The sequence below is a fragment of the Heliangelus exortis genome, chromosome 2, assembly GCF_036169615.1.
Source record: "Heliangelus exortis chromosome 2, bHelExo1.hap1, whole genome shotgun sequence".
Taxonomy (NCBI): Eukaryota; Metazoa; Chordata; class Aves; order Apodiformes; family Trochilidae; genus Heliangelus; species Heliangelus exortis.
Genome location: NC_092423.1, coordinates 1,051,009 through 1,064,730, shown reverse-complemented (window position 1 = coordinate 1,064,730; position 13,722 = coordinate 1,051,009). Strand labels below are relative to the sequence as shown.

Here is a 13,722-nt window from a genome sequence, read left to right as displayed (position 1 = left end):
GGCTCCCCTCAACCTGCTGGGTTGAACAGCCCCAGCTCCTTCAGCCTCTCCTCAAACCTCTTCTCCAGACCCCAAAACATCTTAACAAAAAAAGGACCCTCATCCTGATTCCAGTGTGTAGCCCTGCAACCCAGCACTGATGGTGGTTTGTGTCCCACTATGTACAAGGTACTAGGGGACATGGCCTGGAGCTCCTGCTACTTCCAGTTCTCTTGGTGCATGAAAAAATGTGGCTAGCAAAGGTCTAAACCCAGCAGCTCTGAGTATCTGTTTCATCTCACAGTGACATGATTGCTCCAGATTGGGGAAAAATGTCATTACTGAGGCATTTAAAGCTGCCCAAGACAGAAACCACCCCCTCAGAAGGTGTCACAAGGGATAATGTCCCAGGCAGGGACCTCTCATCCAGCCCAGGTTGCTCAAATCCATTTCCCCTTGTCCTCTGGCTGGACACTCTGAAGAAAAGTCCCTCTGCAGCCTTCCTGGAGGTTCCCTTCAGGGATTGGGGGGCAGCTCTAAGGTCCCCCTGGAGTCTTCTCTTCTCCAGGCTGAACAATCCCAGCTCCTCAGCCTCTCCTGGGAGCAGAGCTGCTCCATTCCCTGGAGCATCTCTGGGGCCTCCTCTGGACTGGTTCCAACAGCTCTGTGTCCTTCTTCTGGTGGGGACACCAGAGCTGGGAGCAGGATTTGAGGTGGGGTCTGGCAGAGGGGCAGAATCCCCTCTCCTGACCTGCTGGCCACTAACTCTCTACATGACAGCTTAGGCTGAAATTCCAACCCCAGTCAGGAGTCTCCCTTTTTGGTAGCCCAGGATGGGACATCCCCCCCCTACCCCTCACATCTGGCACCTCTGCAGGTGGCTCATGAGCTCGCTCTACCCCCCCACCCCACAAACCTACGTGTGGAGAAGTAGATGTAGGCAAAGAGGATGATGTAGGTGGTGACCAGGGGGATGAGCTCAGCGATCCCGATCTCCTCCTTGAAGTGGACGTGGATGATGTTCTCCTCCCGCAGGGAGCAGTTGGGGCTGGGGTGCAGCAGCTTCAGGCGGGAGCGGAGGCTGCTGAGGAACCTGAGTGAGGGGAAGAGCAAGCAGGAGATGTCCCCAGGGCCACCGACCACCCCCCAGCTCCAGGAGGAGCTCAGAGGGTGGGGAGCAAGCGGGGAGGAAGCTCCGCAGACCCCGCTCCGAGTCCCAAAGCACTGCTGCCCTGCATCAAGGTTTTCCTTCTCCTCCTGCCAAACCTGTGACCCCAGCACCCCCATCCCACCCCCCCTGCAGCACCCTGACAGCCCTGGGCTGCTGGGGAGCTCCAAACTCTGAAGATTCAGAGAAACAGAGTTCCTCACCCAAAGCCTTGTCCCTGGGGCACAGAACAGAACCTGCTGCAGTCCCAGTGCTGCCTGAATTTCTCAGGGGTGAGGCTGAGAGGTGCCAGGGGACAGTCCCTGAGCCTGAGGGGTTCTTCATGGGTGGCACCAGGGCAGGTTTGGACAATGGTGCTGCAAGTTCTGCCCTGGCTGTTCCCAGTCCTCAGCTGCTCTCAGCATGGCCACAGCTCCCAAAGGAGCTCCACAGCTGGAAGCAGCTGAACCAGCACCTTGCTGGGAGGCAAAGAGCCCTGTGTGCCAGCAACTGGGGCAAACTGGGCCTTGGCTGCAACCATGCCAGCTCTGCCTGCAGGTGAAGCCATCATCAAAGGGATTCACAGAACCCCAGGATGGGTGAGGCTGTCAGGGAGCTGAGAGCTCATCTGCTCCAAGCTCCTGCCATGCCCAGGGACACCTCTCATCCAGCCCAGGTTGCTCCAAGCCTCCTCCAACCTGGCCTTGAACACCTCCAGGGAGGGGGCAGCCACAGCTTCTCTGGGCAATCTGTTCCAGAGGCTCAGCACCCTCCTGCTGAAGAACTTCTTCCTCAGCTCCAGCCTGAACCTCTTCTCCTGCAGTTTCAATCCATTTCCCCTTGTCCTCTGGCTGGACACTCTGAGGAAAAGTCCCTCTGCAGCCTTCCTGGAGGTTCCCTTCAGGGATTGGGGGGCAGCTCTAAGGTCCCCCTGGAGTCTTCTCTTCTCCAGGCTGAACAATCCCAGCTCCTCAGCCTCTCCTGGGAGCAGAGCTGCTCCATTCCCTGGAGCATCTCTGGGGCTTCCTCTGGACTCATCCCAACAGATCTAAATCCCCACTGGCAGCTTCAGGTATTATATATATTTATATATATTGCATATTTATGTTTTTTAAACAAAGAGAAATTGAGAAGTGCTGGGATTGCATTTCCCTCAAACACAGGAAGTTTGCTCCCCAGAGCAGCCCCCTGTTCTCCTACAGCCCATTCTGGAGATCCTAAAATACTCCAGGAAAACAGAGATGAAAGACAAACACAGCAGCAATGAGGAGCCCAAGGGCTGAGCCAGGGATCTGTAAGTCAGAGCTGCAGCTCCTCACCTGGCATCATATCTCTGGAGCCCCAGGGTGACTGTGTATGCCACCACTCTCTTCCTGTTGTAGAGGTTCACCCCACTGTGCTTCCCAGGCAGCCCAAACAACAGATCTGCAAAAAAAATACAACACAGGAGGACACTTAGGGACACAAAACACACAAATAAAAAGGGGGGAGCAAGGCTGAACCAGAACTGCTGCTGCAGAAAGACCTTCTCAGGGCTCTGGTGTGGACAGAGACCTGGAGGTGGGGAGTGAGGAGCATGGAGAGTGAAATCCCCCTGAAAGACCAGAAAACCCTTCCTTCCTGGGGGGTGGCATTTGCCCTCATCATCTTCTGCAGCAGCAGACAAGGGCTGCCCTCTAATCCCAACCCCTAAGCTCCAGGGAACCTTTGCATTGCAAAGGGACACTGAATTCCTCTTCTGTCCACATTGTGCACTTTAAAAACTTAGAAAAAGAATTTAGGAACCTTGAAAGACATTAAAAAAAAACTTAAAAGACTCAAAAAACATCATGAGGAACACTGCCACTTTTCCCAGGAATTCATGGGTACCATGGACCTCTACCCTGCCTGTGAATGAGCACTCAGAGGCTCCACACCCCAGTGTGCACGTGCTCTGGATGCTAAAAAAATAAATCAATCACCTTGGAACCAAACTTGCTCCAGGGTTCCAAAGCCCCTTTACAGAGGTGGCTTCCTGACACCTACAAAGTTCATTTAAAACCAAAGGAGCAGCTTCTCCTCAGTATTATGGAGCCACTAAGTCCTATTAGGAGTGGGTTAGTTGAGACATGGCTGGTTATTGTTCTTTAATTAAGAGAGAAATCTGCCTTAATGAGTTCCAGTGTCAAGGGGTTGGGGGGAAGCAACAATCACAGGAGAGGGAGGAGGGTGAATGTTCATTTACCTCTGACAATGAGACAGCTTTGAGTAAGACAGACAACAGTGTGAGGGAAAAACAGAGTTACAGCTGGTAGAGAGCAAGAGGAACAAAAAGATCTGGGTGAGATATCTGCTATTTTTACACCTAGAGAAAAAAGTGGAATTGTTCACATCCCACAAAGAGAACTGAGTTGAAAATCCAGACATGACAGGAGAGATGAGATGTATTTGGTAGCTTCATTCCAGCTGCTGTGAGCAACCAAATTTCCTCACATTGGTAACTGAGATCCCAAACTGGTTTGGGTTGGAAGGGACCTTAAATCCCCCACAGTGCCCCCCCTGCCATGGTCAGGGACCCCTCCCCCAGCCCAGGGGGCTCCAAGCCCCATCCAACCTTCAACACTGCCAGGGATGGGGCAGCCACAGCTTCCTTGGGCAACCTGGGCACCCAGGGGCTCAGCACCCTCACAGGAAAGGATTTTTTCCTGATGTTCAATATAAATTTCCCCTTTGAGTTTGAGGTTTTTTTCTCCCCTCTTAAAGTTTCCCCCCCTCTGCTCTGCTGAGCCCCCCCTGCAGTGCTGTGCCCAGGTCTGGAGTCCCCAAGAGCAGAAGGACACAGAGCTCCTGGAAGGTGTCCAGAGCAGAGCCACTGAAATGCTCAGAGGGCTGAGCAGCTCCCTGGGAAGCCAGGCTGAGGGATTGGGGTTGTTCAGCCTGGAGAAGAGGAGGCTCCCAGGTGAGCTCAGAGCAACCTTCCAATATCTGAAGGGGCTCCAAGAAAGCTGGGGGAGGGCTTTGGACACGGGGGGTAGGGAGAGGACAAGGGAAATGGGTTAAAACTTGGAGAGAAAGGGGAGATTGAGGTTGGACATGGGGAAGGAATTCTTGAATTTGAGGGTGGTGAGACATTGGCCTCAGCATCTGTGTTAGATAAAAACCTGAGGCTCTGGGGAGACCTTAGAGCAGTCTTCCAGTACCTGAAGAGCCCACAGAAAAGCTGAGGAGGGACAATTTACAAGGGCCTGGAGTGACAGGATGAGGGGGAAGAGTTTCAAAGTGGAAGAGAGGAGATTGAGTTGAGATATTAGGAGGAAATTCTTCCCTGTGAGGGTGCTGAGCCCCTGGGTGCCCAGGTTGCCCAAGGAAGCTGTGGCTGCCCCATCCCTGGCAGTGTTGAAGGTTGGATGGGGCTTGGAGCCCCCTGGGCTGGGGGAGGGGTCCCTGACCATGGCAGGGGGGTTGGGGCTGGATGAGCTTTAAGGTCCCTTCCAACCCAAACCACTCCCTGATTCTATGAAACCATTAGAGCTTGAAGAACAAGGTGCAGGGATGTCTCCCAGGTTCTTTGGCAGGTTCTTACCTTTGAGGGTGGCTGATGTCTGCAGAGCCTTTGGCTCATGCTGGTGGATGGTTCTGATGATATCTGGGTCGGCGTTGAAGCGGTCTCGGTCATTCTGCCAGAAGTTGCCAGGGGAGAGGAGCAGACAGCCGTGCTCAGGGAGCAGATTCTGCAGCTTCTTCAGGCCAGGGAGCAGATCTGTGACCTGAAGGCAAACTTCTTCCAGGCTTTTGACACCAGAACTGAAAGGCAGAGGAAGGTCTGACACCCACCTTGTGGTGCTCCCAAGGCTGCAAAGCTGAGCACCCCGAGGAGCTGCTGCCCCTCAACTCAGAACTGAAGGTCCATGAGCCTCAGGAACCAGAACCTCACTGCAGGACCCCTTTATCCTGTACTTTATCCTCCCCATGAGCTGGGGGTGTGCTCATGCAGCTCAGGTCAGACCCAGCCTAGGAGGCACCCAGAGGAGCATGGCCAGGAGAGGGGATTCTCCCCTTCCAGTCTGCTCTCCAGAGAAGGAGACTCCAGAACCTCTCTGGGCAGCCTGGGCCAGGGCTCCCTCACCCTCACAGCCAAGAAGTTTCTCCTCAGCTTCAGCTGGAACTTCCCATGTTCTCCCTTCAGCCCAGGATTCCCTGTCCTATTCCTGGGCACCACTGAACAGAGATTGGCCCCTTCCTCTTGCCCCCCACCCCTCAGCTCTTGATGGACATTCAGCAGATCCCCTCTCAGCCTTCTCTTCTCCAGCCTCAACAGCCCCAGGCCTCTCACTCTTTCTCCACACCAGAGATGCTCAAGTCCCTTCAGCACCCTCCCAGCTCTCCCTTGGCCTCTCTCCAGTAGATCTCTGGCTCTCTGGAACTGGGGAGCCCCAAACTGGAGCCAGGATTCCAGGGGTGCTCTCCCCAGGGCAGAGCAGAGCAGAGCAGAGGGGGAGGAGAACCTCCCTGGATCTGCTGGACACACTTTTCCTGATGCCCCCCAGGATCCCATTGCCCCCCAGGGCACATTGCTGACCCCGGGAGGATTTCCTGCCCACCAGCACTCCAAGGGCTTTCTCCAAGGAGAGAAATGTCCTCCATGTCCTTTCCAGCAGGACACCCCCTACCCTGTCCTGTCCTGGGGGTTGGGATTATTCCTCCCCAGATGCAGAACTCTACACTTGTCCTTACTGAACTTCAGGAGGTTCACCTTTTCTCAGCTCCCCAGCCTGTCCAGACATCTGGAAGCTTGGAAAGCTGTGCAGGTATAAACTGGCCCTAAAGACAGCCAGAGTGGAAAGTCAGGAGAAGGTTCCTGACCATGAGAAATTCCAGAAAAGCTCTGCAATAGGCATGGGGGTGAAATGAACCTGCTTGAGTACAAAGCTTGATGTGTGTGAAGGGATTTCACAATGCTGCTGTGAGAGGTGTAATCCTGGAGGCCCCTTCCAGACCTCTCTGCCTCTGCCTAGAAGGTTCCTGGCAGTCATCAGTGAGCAGGGGACAAAAAGCCAAAGGTGCAGGATGGATGTGATGTCACTTGTTGGTCACCTCTCATTTTCTTTCACTTGTGAGAAGCTGAGGAATCCCCAGACAATGAGCAGCAGGAATTACCTGTCCCTCAGGGCATGGTTTCTGATCTCCTCCACCAGCTGGAAGACACGGGAGAGGGGTGAGCGGAACACATCCACAGGCAGGAAGTTCTTCTGCCAGGGGGACACGGTGGCTTTCACCAGGATCTGCTGGATGTAGGCTACAGGAGCCCCCAGGTACTGTGGGGAAAACCACAGGGAGAAGGGAAATGCAAACAGGGTGAGTGAGTGAGTGAGTGAGTGAGTGAGAAGCTGCTGAAGCAGAACCACCTCGGCAAGGCTCCAGGATCCCTCTGTTCCCTTTCCCCACGAGAGGGACCAAACCTAGCAAGGAGAAAAAAAACCCCAAAGAGTCTGTTCTGCAAGAGGCAAAATGGCACTGGCCATGCTGGCATCAGAGCTGCTCTGTAAGGCAGAGGCTTCCCAGCTGGACTGGGTGCTGGGGTGAAGGGCAGGAGCAGGGCCCTTTCCCAAGGCTCTGCTTCCCCATGGGCCATTTCCATCTGCCTGGTGCTGTGCCCAAGGTGCTGCCCCTGCTCTGGGGATGGTGGCAGCCAGAATCTTTGTGCTCTGGTAGCTGAGCCAAGCAGCAAAGCAGAGGGAAGATGTAATGAGCCTGAGTTAACAGCACAGGGCAAAGGGCACACACAGGGAGAAGAGGGTAGCAAATGATTGCAGTCCCAGTGAGAGGAGCAGAGAGCTGGAGGCATCAACAGCAGCAAAGCAACTGGCAGCTTCTTCTGAAGTGAGGCCCTGGGATGGAAAAGAGCAATGCAGGTTCCAAGAGATGATTTTAGAATGGTTTCCTGGTCTGCTGGATAAGGTTCCTGGAAAGCTGGCAGATCACTCATGCAAAATTAAAACCACCTCACACTTCAGTGCAGGGTCTCAGCCTCAGTGACCTGCATGGCACATACCAGTCAATTAAAAAAAAACCAACCAAATCCCACTTTCCTTTGGGTGATGCTCAGTCCTGGTTCTTCAAGCACCCCTGCCCTCCACACTGGAGTAGCCAGGTCACAGAACCATGGAATGGTTTGGGTTGGCAGGGACCTTAAAGCTCATCCAGTGCCACCCCTGGGTTGGATGGGGCTTGGAGCAATCTGATCAAGTTGAAGATGTCCTTCCTTATGGCAGGGGGTTGGACTAGAAAACCCTGACAAGTCCTTTCCAACCCAAACCATCCTGTGGATGATGCTTTGAAAAGCATAGAACTTCCCTTAGATCAAGTTCTTCTGGAAAACCAGACTCTCAAACAGCATTTCAGAGATTTTAACTCTTTCAAACACCTGGCACCCATTTTTCTGCTGGCACAAGGCACTGCTTCAAGACTTGCAGGGAGAACCCAGCCTGAACGTAGCAGTCACACGAAGCAAGAAGTTACCAGAGATGTTTCCCATCACTGCCAGCCAAGTGCAGGCACCCAGCAGGGCTGTCTGACCATCTCCTCACCCCCCAGGACCCCCTCCCAGGGCAGCACTCACCCAGTCAGGGCGCTCGCTGGGATCTCCTTGCTGCAGCCCCACGTCTGCAGAGGGTGGGGAATAATCCTTGACAGGGGTGCTGTACTCCACAGGACCCGTTCCAGGCAGTGGCAGCTTCAGCAGTGGGTAGCTGTGGGTGAGACAGAACAGGGAATATCGTGGGTTTGGGGTTTTTAATGAGGTTTTTAGAGAGAAGAGCTCAACAGGTGAATGGGTCGTGAAAGATGAAGCCACCCCGGGTCAATCCAACCTCTGCAGGACACTGCAGGGACACAAGAGGGGTTCAGCTCCCACAGGGACTGTTTGATGTGTGGGATAATGGGGCTTCCTTCCTTGGGAAAGGGTAACTAAAACTCCTGGCAGAAAAAGAAGGGAAGTTCTTGCAGCACCACACCTGGATTCCTCTCCATCACTTCCAGGTTGGTGCTGAAAGCACAAAGTGCAGCCACCCCTCAGCCATTCCTGCACAAAACTGAGACAAGCACTGTACACCCAGAGCTCCTTTCCTCACCCAAACCACACCTCCTCTCCTTCATGAAGATTTCAGCTCTTTCCAGCCCATGTCATCAACTTCACTGCTCCCCAAAGCACTTTTAGTAACAGCAAGGAGACACCAGAACACTACAGAATCATTATGGCTTCTTCCTACAGGTGGCTGCAGCAGCTCTCCCACAGCAAAGACTTCAAGAGATGGGAAAGTTGAGAAATTGAGGTTTTGGAGAGTTTTAAGTGGTTTGAGCTCCTGAGGTTCTCAAGAATTCTTAAAATCAGATCAGAATTGAACCTCAAGAAAAAGCAAAACTTGTTAAGAGATACCAGAGACACCTGAAGGGAACCTGCAAGAGAGCAGGAGAGGGGACTCTGCCCCTCTGCCAGACCCCACCTCAAATCCTGCTCCCAGCTCTGGTGTCCCCACCAGAAGAAGGACACAGAGCTGTTGGAACCAGTCCAGAGGAGGCCCCAGAGATGCTCCAGGGAATGGAGCAGCTCTGCTCCCAGGAGAGGCTGAGGAGCTGGGATTGTTCAGCCTGGAGAAGAGAAGACTCCAGGGGGACCTTAGAGCTGCCCCCCAATCCCTGAAGGGAACCTCCAGGAAGGCTGCAGAGGGACTTTTCCTCAGAGTGTCCAGCCAGAGGACAAGGGGAAATGGATTGAAACTGCAGGAGAAGAGGTTCAGGCTGGAGCTGAGGAAGAAGTTCTTCAGCAGGAGGGTGCTGAGCCTCTGGAACAGATTGCCCAGAGAAGCTGTGGCTGCCCCCTCCCTGGAGGTGTTCAAGGCCAGGTTGGAGGAGGCTTGGAGCAACCTGGGCTGGATGAGAGGTGTCCCTGGGCATGGCAGGAGCTTGGAGCAGATGAGCTCTCAGCTCCCTGACAGCCTCACCCATCCTGGGGTTCTGTGAAGATTTGATCAAGTGGGAACTCTCAGCACCAAAGTGCAGAAGTTTCCTGGGCCTCCTGATGAACTTCTCTCTTTTTGTTGGGTCTACCCAACCAGACCTGGAAATCCTGGAATTCTTCCCATGCAGAGCTGAGCTTTCCTGGCAGCATTGCCAGCAGTAAGGGAAAGGAGCTGGGGGGTCCATGCTCTCCTCTGCTGCCTTCCTCGGGGGTTGGACCAGAGCATCAGAGGCCACGGAGGGGATGAGCAACAGCTCAAGCCCTGACCACAAACTGAACAGCAAAAAGGTGAAAAAGAGCAATGAAATCAGAAGCAAAGGTCCTCAGATTTGGTGCTTCATTGGCCTGACAAAAACACAACACAGAGTTATTACCCTTTTCTTGTGCAACAGGAGGAAGAGAAAAAGGAGTATGAAAATAATGTCCTAATAAATCAGAAGGGAAAATCCCCTCAAAATCCCCTCTGAAGACACAGCACAGCCTCTTTCTTCTCTCTGACAAGCAGCAGTGGGGTTTGGGCCCAAATGCTCCTGCTTGTTCCAAATCGTCTGCTGAGAACAAAAGCTCAAAATTGAAATAAAAATAAAAAATCAAGTGTATGAGATAAAACCAGGAGGTTTAATCTCTGGGCCCAGCAGATGGCTGGGTCTCCATGGTCAGTGGTGAAGAGGTCACAGATACAGCACCAATGATGGGTGAGGGAAACCCTGAACACTTCACAACCCCTTTTTTCCTGGTTTGGTGAGATCCAGCCAGCCCTGGAGCACCTCCCATGGGAATTCTTTCAACTGTTGCTGTCCTTCAAAGCAAAAATGCCCCAAATCCTGGCAGAGGTGAACATGGGATGGTTTAGGTGTGATTTTAAATCCTACCCAGTGCCCCCCCTGCCATGGTCAGGGACCCCTCCCCCAGCCCAGGGGGCTCCAAGCCCCATCCAACCTTCAACACTGCCAGGGATGGGGCAGCCACAGCTTCCTTGGTGATTTCAGTGGGTGCAATAAATTGCTGCCTCCCAGGAAGAAAACTGCATCCCTCCCTTCATCCCTCTCACCTCCACCTAGCCCAGGGGACCAGCAGCCACCCCTCCTCACCCTGCTCATCCAGCACACCCCCAAAACCCAGCAGGAGCAGGGGGTTGGCCTGGATGCCCTCCAGAACCTCGTCAGCCAGGCCAGGGGAGGGCAGCAGGGTGGTGATGTGTCAGGAGAAGATGAAGAGAAAGGAGAGAGTGGTTGATTTGGATACACCCAGCCTGGGGAGCAGCTGGAGGGAGAAGGGAAGGGGAACAACCACTGCCAGCACAACCACAGCCTGGCCATAACCATCATGATGAGGGATCAAGCTGTTCTGGATGCACTCGCAGCCTTTTCAGAGCTGGAGGCAACAGAGGAAACCCTCAGATGCCAACCACAGACACTGGAGTTACTGAGCAGGAGGGAAGGTTCAGGCACCAGTGTTCACCCAACTCCTTTGCATATTTCCAAGACAGCTGAGAGGGCCAAGGTGGAGCCTTGCCAGGCCAGCCCCAGGCAGCTGGCAGCTCAGCAGAGCCTCAGCCCCTACAAATTGTATTCCTCCTCCTCCTCCTCAGAAGCCAAGCCAAAGATCTTCACAGCACCCCAGCAGAGTCTTGGGCTGGTGAGGATGAAGGGAAATAGAGAGCTGCCAGGCCTTAGGGCAGGAGGTGACAGCTTGCCCTCAGACAGGGACCAGCTCCCAGCACATCCCCAGCACAGAGACACAGAAACCTGGAAACCCATCACCAGTGGGACACGTGGAATCTGACACGAAGGGTCTGGGACAGAGGTGGGGAGCTCAGACCTCTCTGGAGCAGCAGTGCAGGGCTCAGACCCCTCTGGAGCAGCAGTGCAGAGCTCAGACCCCTCTGGAGCAGCAGTGCAGGGCTCAGACCCCTCTGGAGCAGCAGTGCAGAGCTCAGACCCCTCTGGGGCAGCAGTGCAGGGCTCAGACCCCTCTGGAGCAGCAGTGCAGAGCTCAGACCCCTCTGGAGCAGCAGTGCAGGGCTCAGACCCCTGGCAGCAGCAGTGCAGAGCTCAGACCCCTGGCAGCAGCAGTGCAGAGCTCAGACCCCTGGCAGCAGCAGTGCAGGGCTCAGACCCCTCTGGAGCAGCAGTGCAGAGCTCAGACCCCTGGCAGCAGCAGTGCAGGGCTCAGACCCCTCTGGAGCAGCAGTGCAGAGCTCAGACCCCTCTGGAGCAGCAGTGCAGAGCTCAGACCCCTCTGGAGCAGCAGTGCAGGGCTCAGACCCCTCTGGAGCAGCAGTGCAGAGCTCAGACCCCTCTGGAGCAGCAGTGCAGGGCTCAGACCCCTCTGGAGCAGCAGTGCAGAGCCCAGACCCCTCTGGGGCAGCAGTGCAGGGCTCAGACCCCTCTGGGGCAGCAGTGCAGGGCTCAGACCCCTCTGGAGCAGCAGTGCAGAGCTCAGACCCCTCTGGGGCAGCAGTGCAGGGCTCAGACCCCTCTGGAGCAGCAGTGCAGAGCTCAGACCCCTCTGGAGCAGCAGTGCAGAGCTCAGACCCCTCTGGAGCAGCAGTGCAGGGCTCAGACCCCTCTGGAGCAGCAGTGCAGGGCTCAGACCCCTCTGGGGCAGCAGTGCAGGGCTCAGACCCCTCTGGAGCAGCAGTGCAGAGCCCAGACCCCTCTGGAGCAGCAGTGCAGGGCTCAGACCCCTCTGGAGCAGCAGTGCAGAGCTCAGACCCCTGGCAGCAGCAGTGCAGGGCTCAGACCCCTCTGGAGCAGCAGTGCAGAGCTCAGACCCCTGGCAGCAGCAGTGCAGGGCTCAGACCCCTCTGGAGCAGCAGTGCAGGGCTCAGACCCCTCTGGAGCAGCAGTGCAGGGCTCAGACCCCTGGCAGCAGCAGCTCCTCTGGAGCCTTGGAAAGTGCCCAAACACCACCCAGTGCTGAATGGGAGATGCTGGCTTTGCCCTGCTGCCCAGCACAGGACCCTCAAGAACCTGCACTGCAGAAGGGAGGATTCCCTCTGCTCTGCTTCCTCTGGGAAGCAGAATCCAGGTCCTGTTGCACAGAACTTCTGGTTTCATCAGGAGGTCCCAGGACAGACTGCTCTGTGCATCAGGAACACGAGGAGGCCAAGAGCAGCCCAGCTCCCCTGGTTAGCACTGCAGCTGCATTTGTAAAACAATGGCATGTTCTTTAGAAGGTGTTTGTGTTCACACCAAAGGGGCTCTGGTGCCAGACAGCTCATGGAATACAGAAAGTGAGGTGGGAAGGGACCTCCAGGCCCATCTGCTCCAACCCTTCTCATATTATTGTTGATCTGAGGTGTCTCAGCACCCCTGGAGCTGAGACTTCCAACTTTCCCAAGTGGGGGAATCCCCCCCTTCCCCTGGGAGACCATTCCAAGGTCTGACTGTCCTCAGGGGGAAAAATTTTCCTCTGGTGTCCACTGGGAATGTCCCCAGGAGCACCTTGTGCCCATTGCCCCTTGTCCTGTCCATGGGACTCCTTGGACACAGGGAGTCTCCAGCTGCTTTGGAGCCCCCTCTAAGCACTGAACATGGGCAGAAGGTCTCCCCTGAGCCTTCTCCTCTCAGGCCTGAACAAACCTCAGTTTGCTCAGTTCTTGAGTAGCAGAACCTCCTGCTTCAGTCAAGGACTGAGCACCTGCAAAGATTCACCTCCTGTTTAATTCTCCTAATCCCAAGCCTAAGCAGTTTGATTTTAAATTCTTACTCTAGAGGTAGCAACTGTTTTTTCTCTGAGCTGGGGAAGAGGAGCTACTCCAGGGTCAGAGATGCTGCAGCAGCACTCTAAGGGGAAAAAAAAGAAACAAACAAAACTCATGTAAGATTGTCCCTGTAAAGAACAGGAATGTGTTTCTCACTGAAGTGGGATGATGAACATGAACCTCACCTACAGAGGGATCTAAAGTAAAAGGAGTTACCTAACAAGTTACCTGCCAATAGCCAGTGGGGCAGGAAGCCCTCCCCATGAAGTCAAGACTCACCCAACTGGGATTTTCAGCCCTCCAGAGTGATGAGCCAGAGGGATTTTTGCTTTGAACACTGATTTATTAATGAAACCAGATCTGCTCTGACTTCAGACACATTACAGAGTGTCCACACAAAGAGCTGGCAGGGGGAAAGGCAGAATGCACTGGCACAACTTGGAAGAGACTGCAGTGGCTGTGCCACCTGCTCCTTGAGACCTCCCCACAAGAGGAGAAAGCCACAAGTCAACCCTTGTCACCTGGGGTGAGACCCAGACCTGATGCTGGATGAACTGGGACCACTTGGTTCATTCCTGCTCTTCAAGAAGTTGTCTGAACACCAAGAGTCACATTGCACTGAGGTGTGGGGGAGGAAAACAAGAACCAGAGTTACTTTCTTTTGCAGCAGAGTTTTGTAAGCTCTCCTAGGTTCTGGGTGCATGCAGGTGCAGAAGAAGAGAAAATCTGGTTCAACTTCTCTCCCTTTCAAGAACTGGGGATGCAGGATCCACCTTTGCTTGCCTGAACACCACGATTCATTTATTAACCACGTTTAAGGGCTGGAGAACACAGACTGTTCCCTTTCTTGCTCTACTGCCTTCTGTTTTTTCCACCTCCTTCTTTAGGGAC

The 13,722-nt window shown here is 54.4% G+C and overlaps 1 protein-coding gene across 7 annotated transcripts in view; it reads right to left on the bottom strand.

Moving 5' to 3' along the window:
- SCAP (SREBF chaperone) overlaps positions 1-13,722 on the bottom strand; it is an 85,744-nt gene that overhangs the window by 21,004 nt on the left and 51,018 nt on the right. For all 7 annotated transcript variants that reach the window (XM_071734504.1, XM_071734509.1, XM_071734506.1 and 4 more), the window contains 5 exons: positions 7,725-7,854; positions 6,263-6,420; positions 4,689-4,909; positions 2,446-2,551; positions 900-1,072 (listed from right to left, as the gene is read on the bottom strand). In XM_071734504.1, coding sequence (XP_071590605.1) covers positions 900-1,072; positions 2,446-2,551; positions 4,689-4,909; positions 6,263-6,420; positions 7,725-7,854 — 788 coding nt within the window. The remainder of the gene's footprint in view (positions 1-899; positions 1,073-2,445; positions 2,552-4,688; positions 4,910-6,262; positions 6,421-7,724; positions 7,855-13,722) is intronic.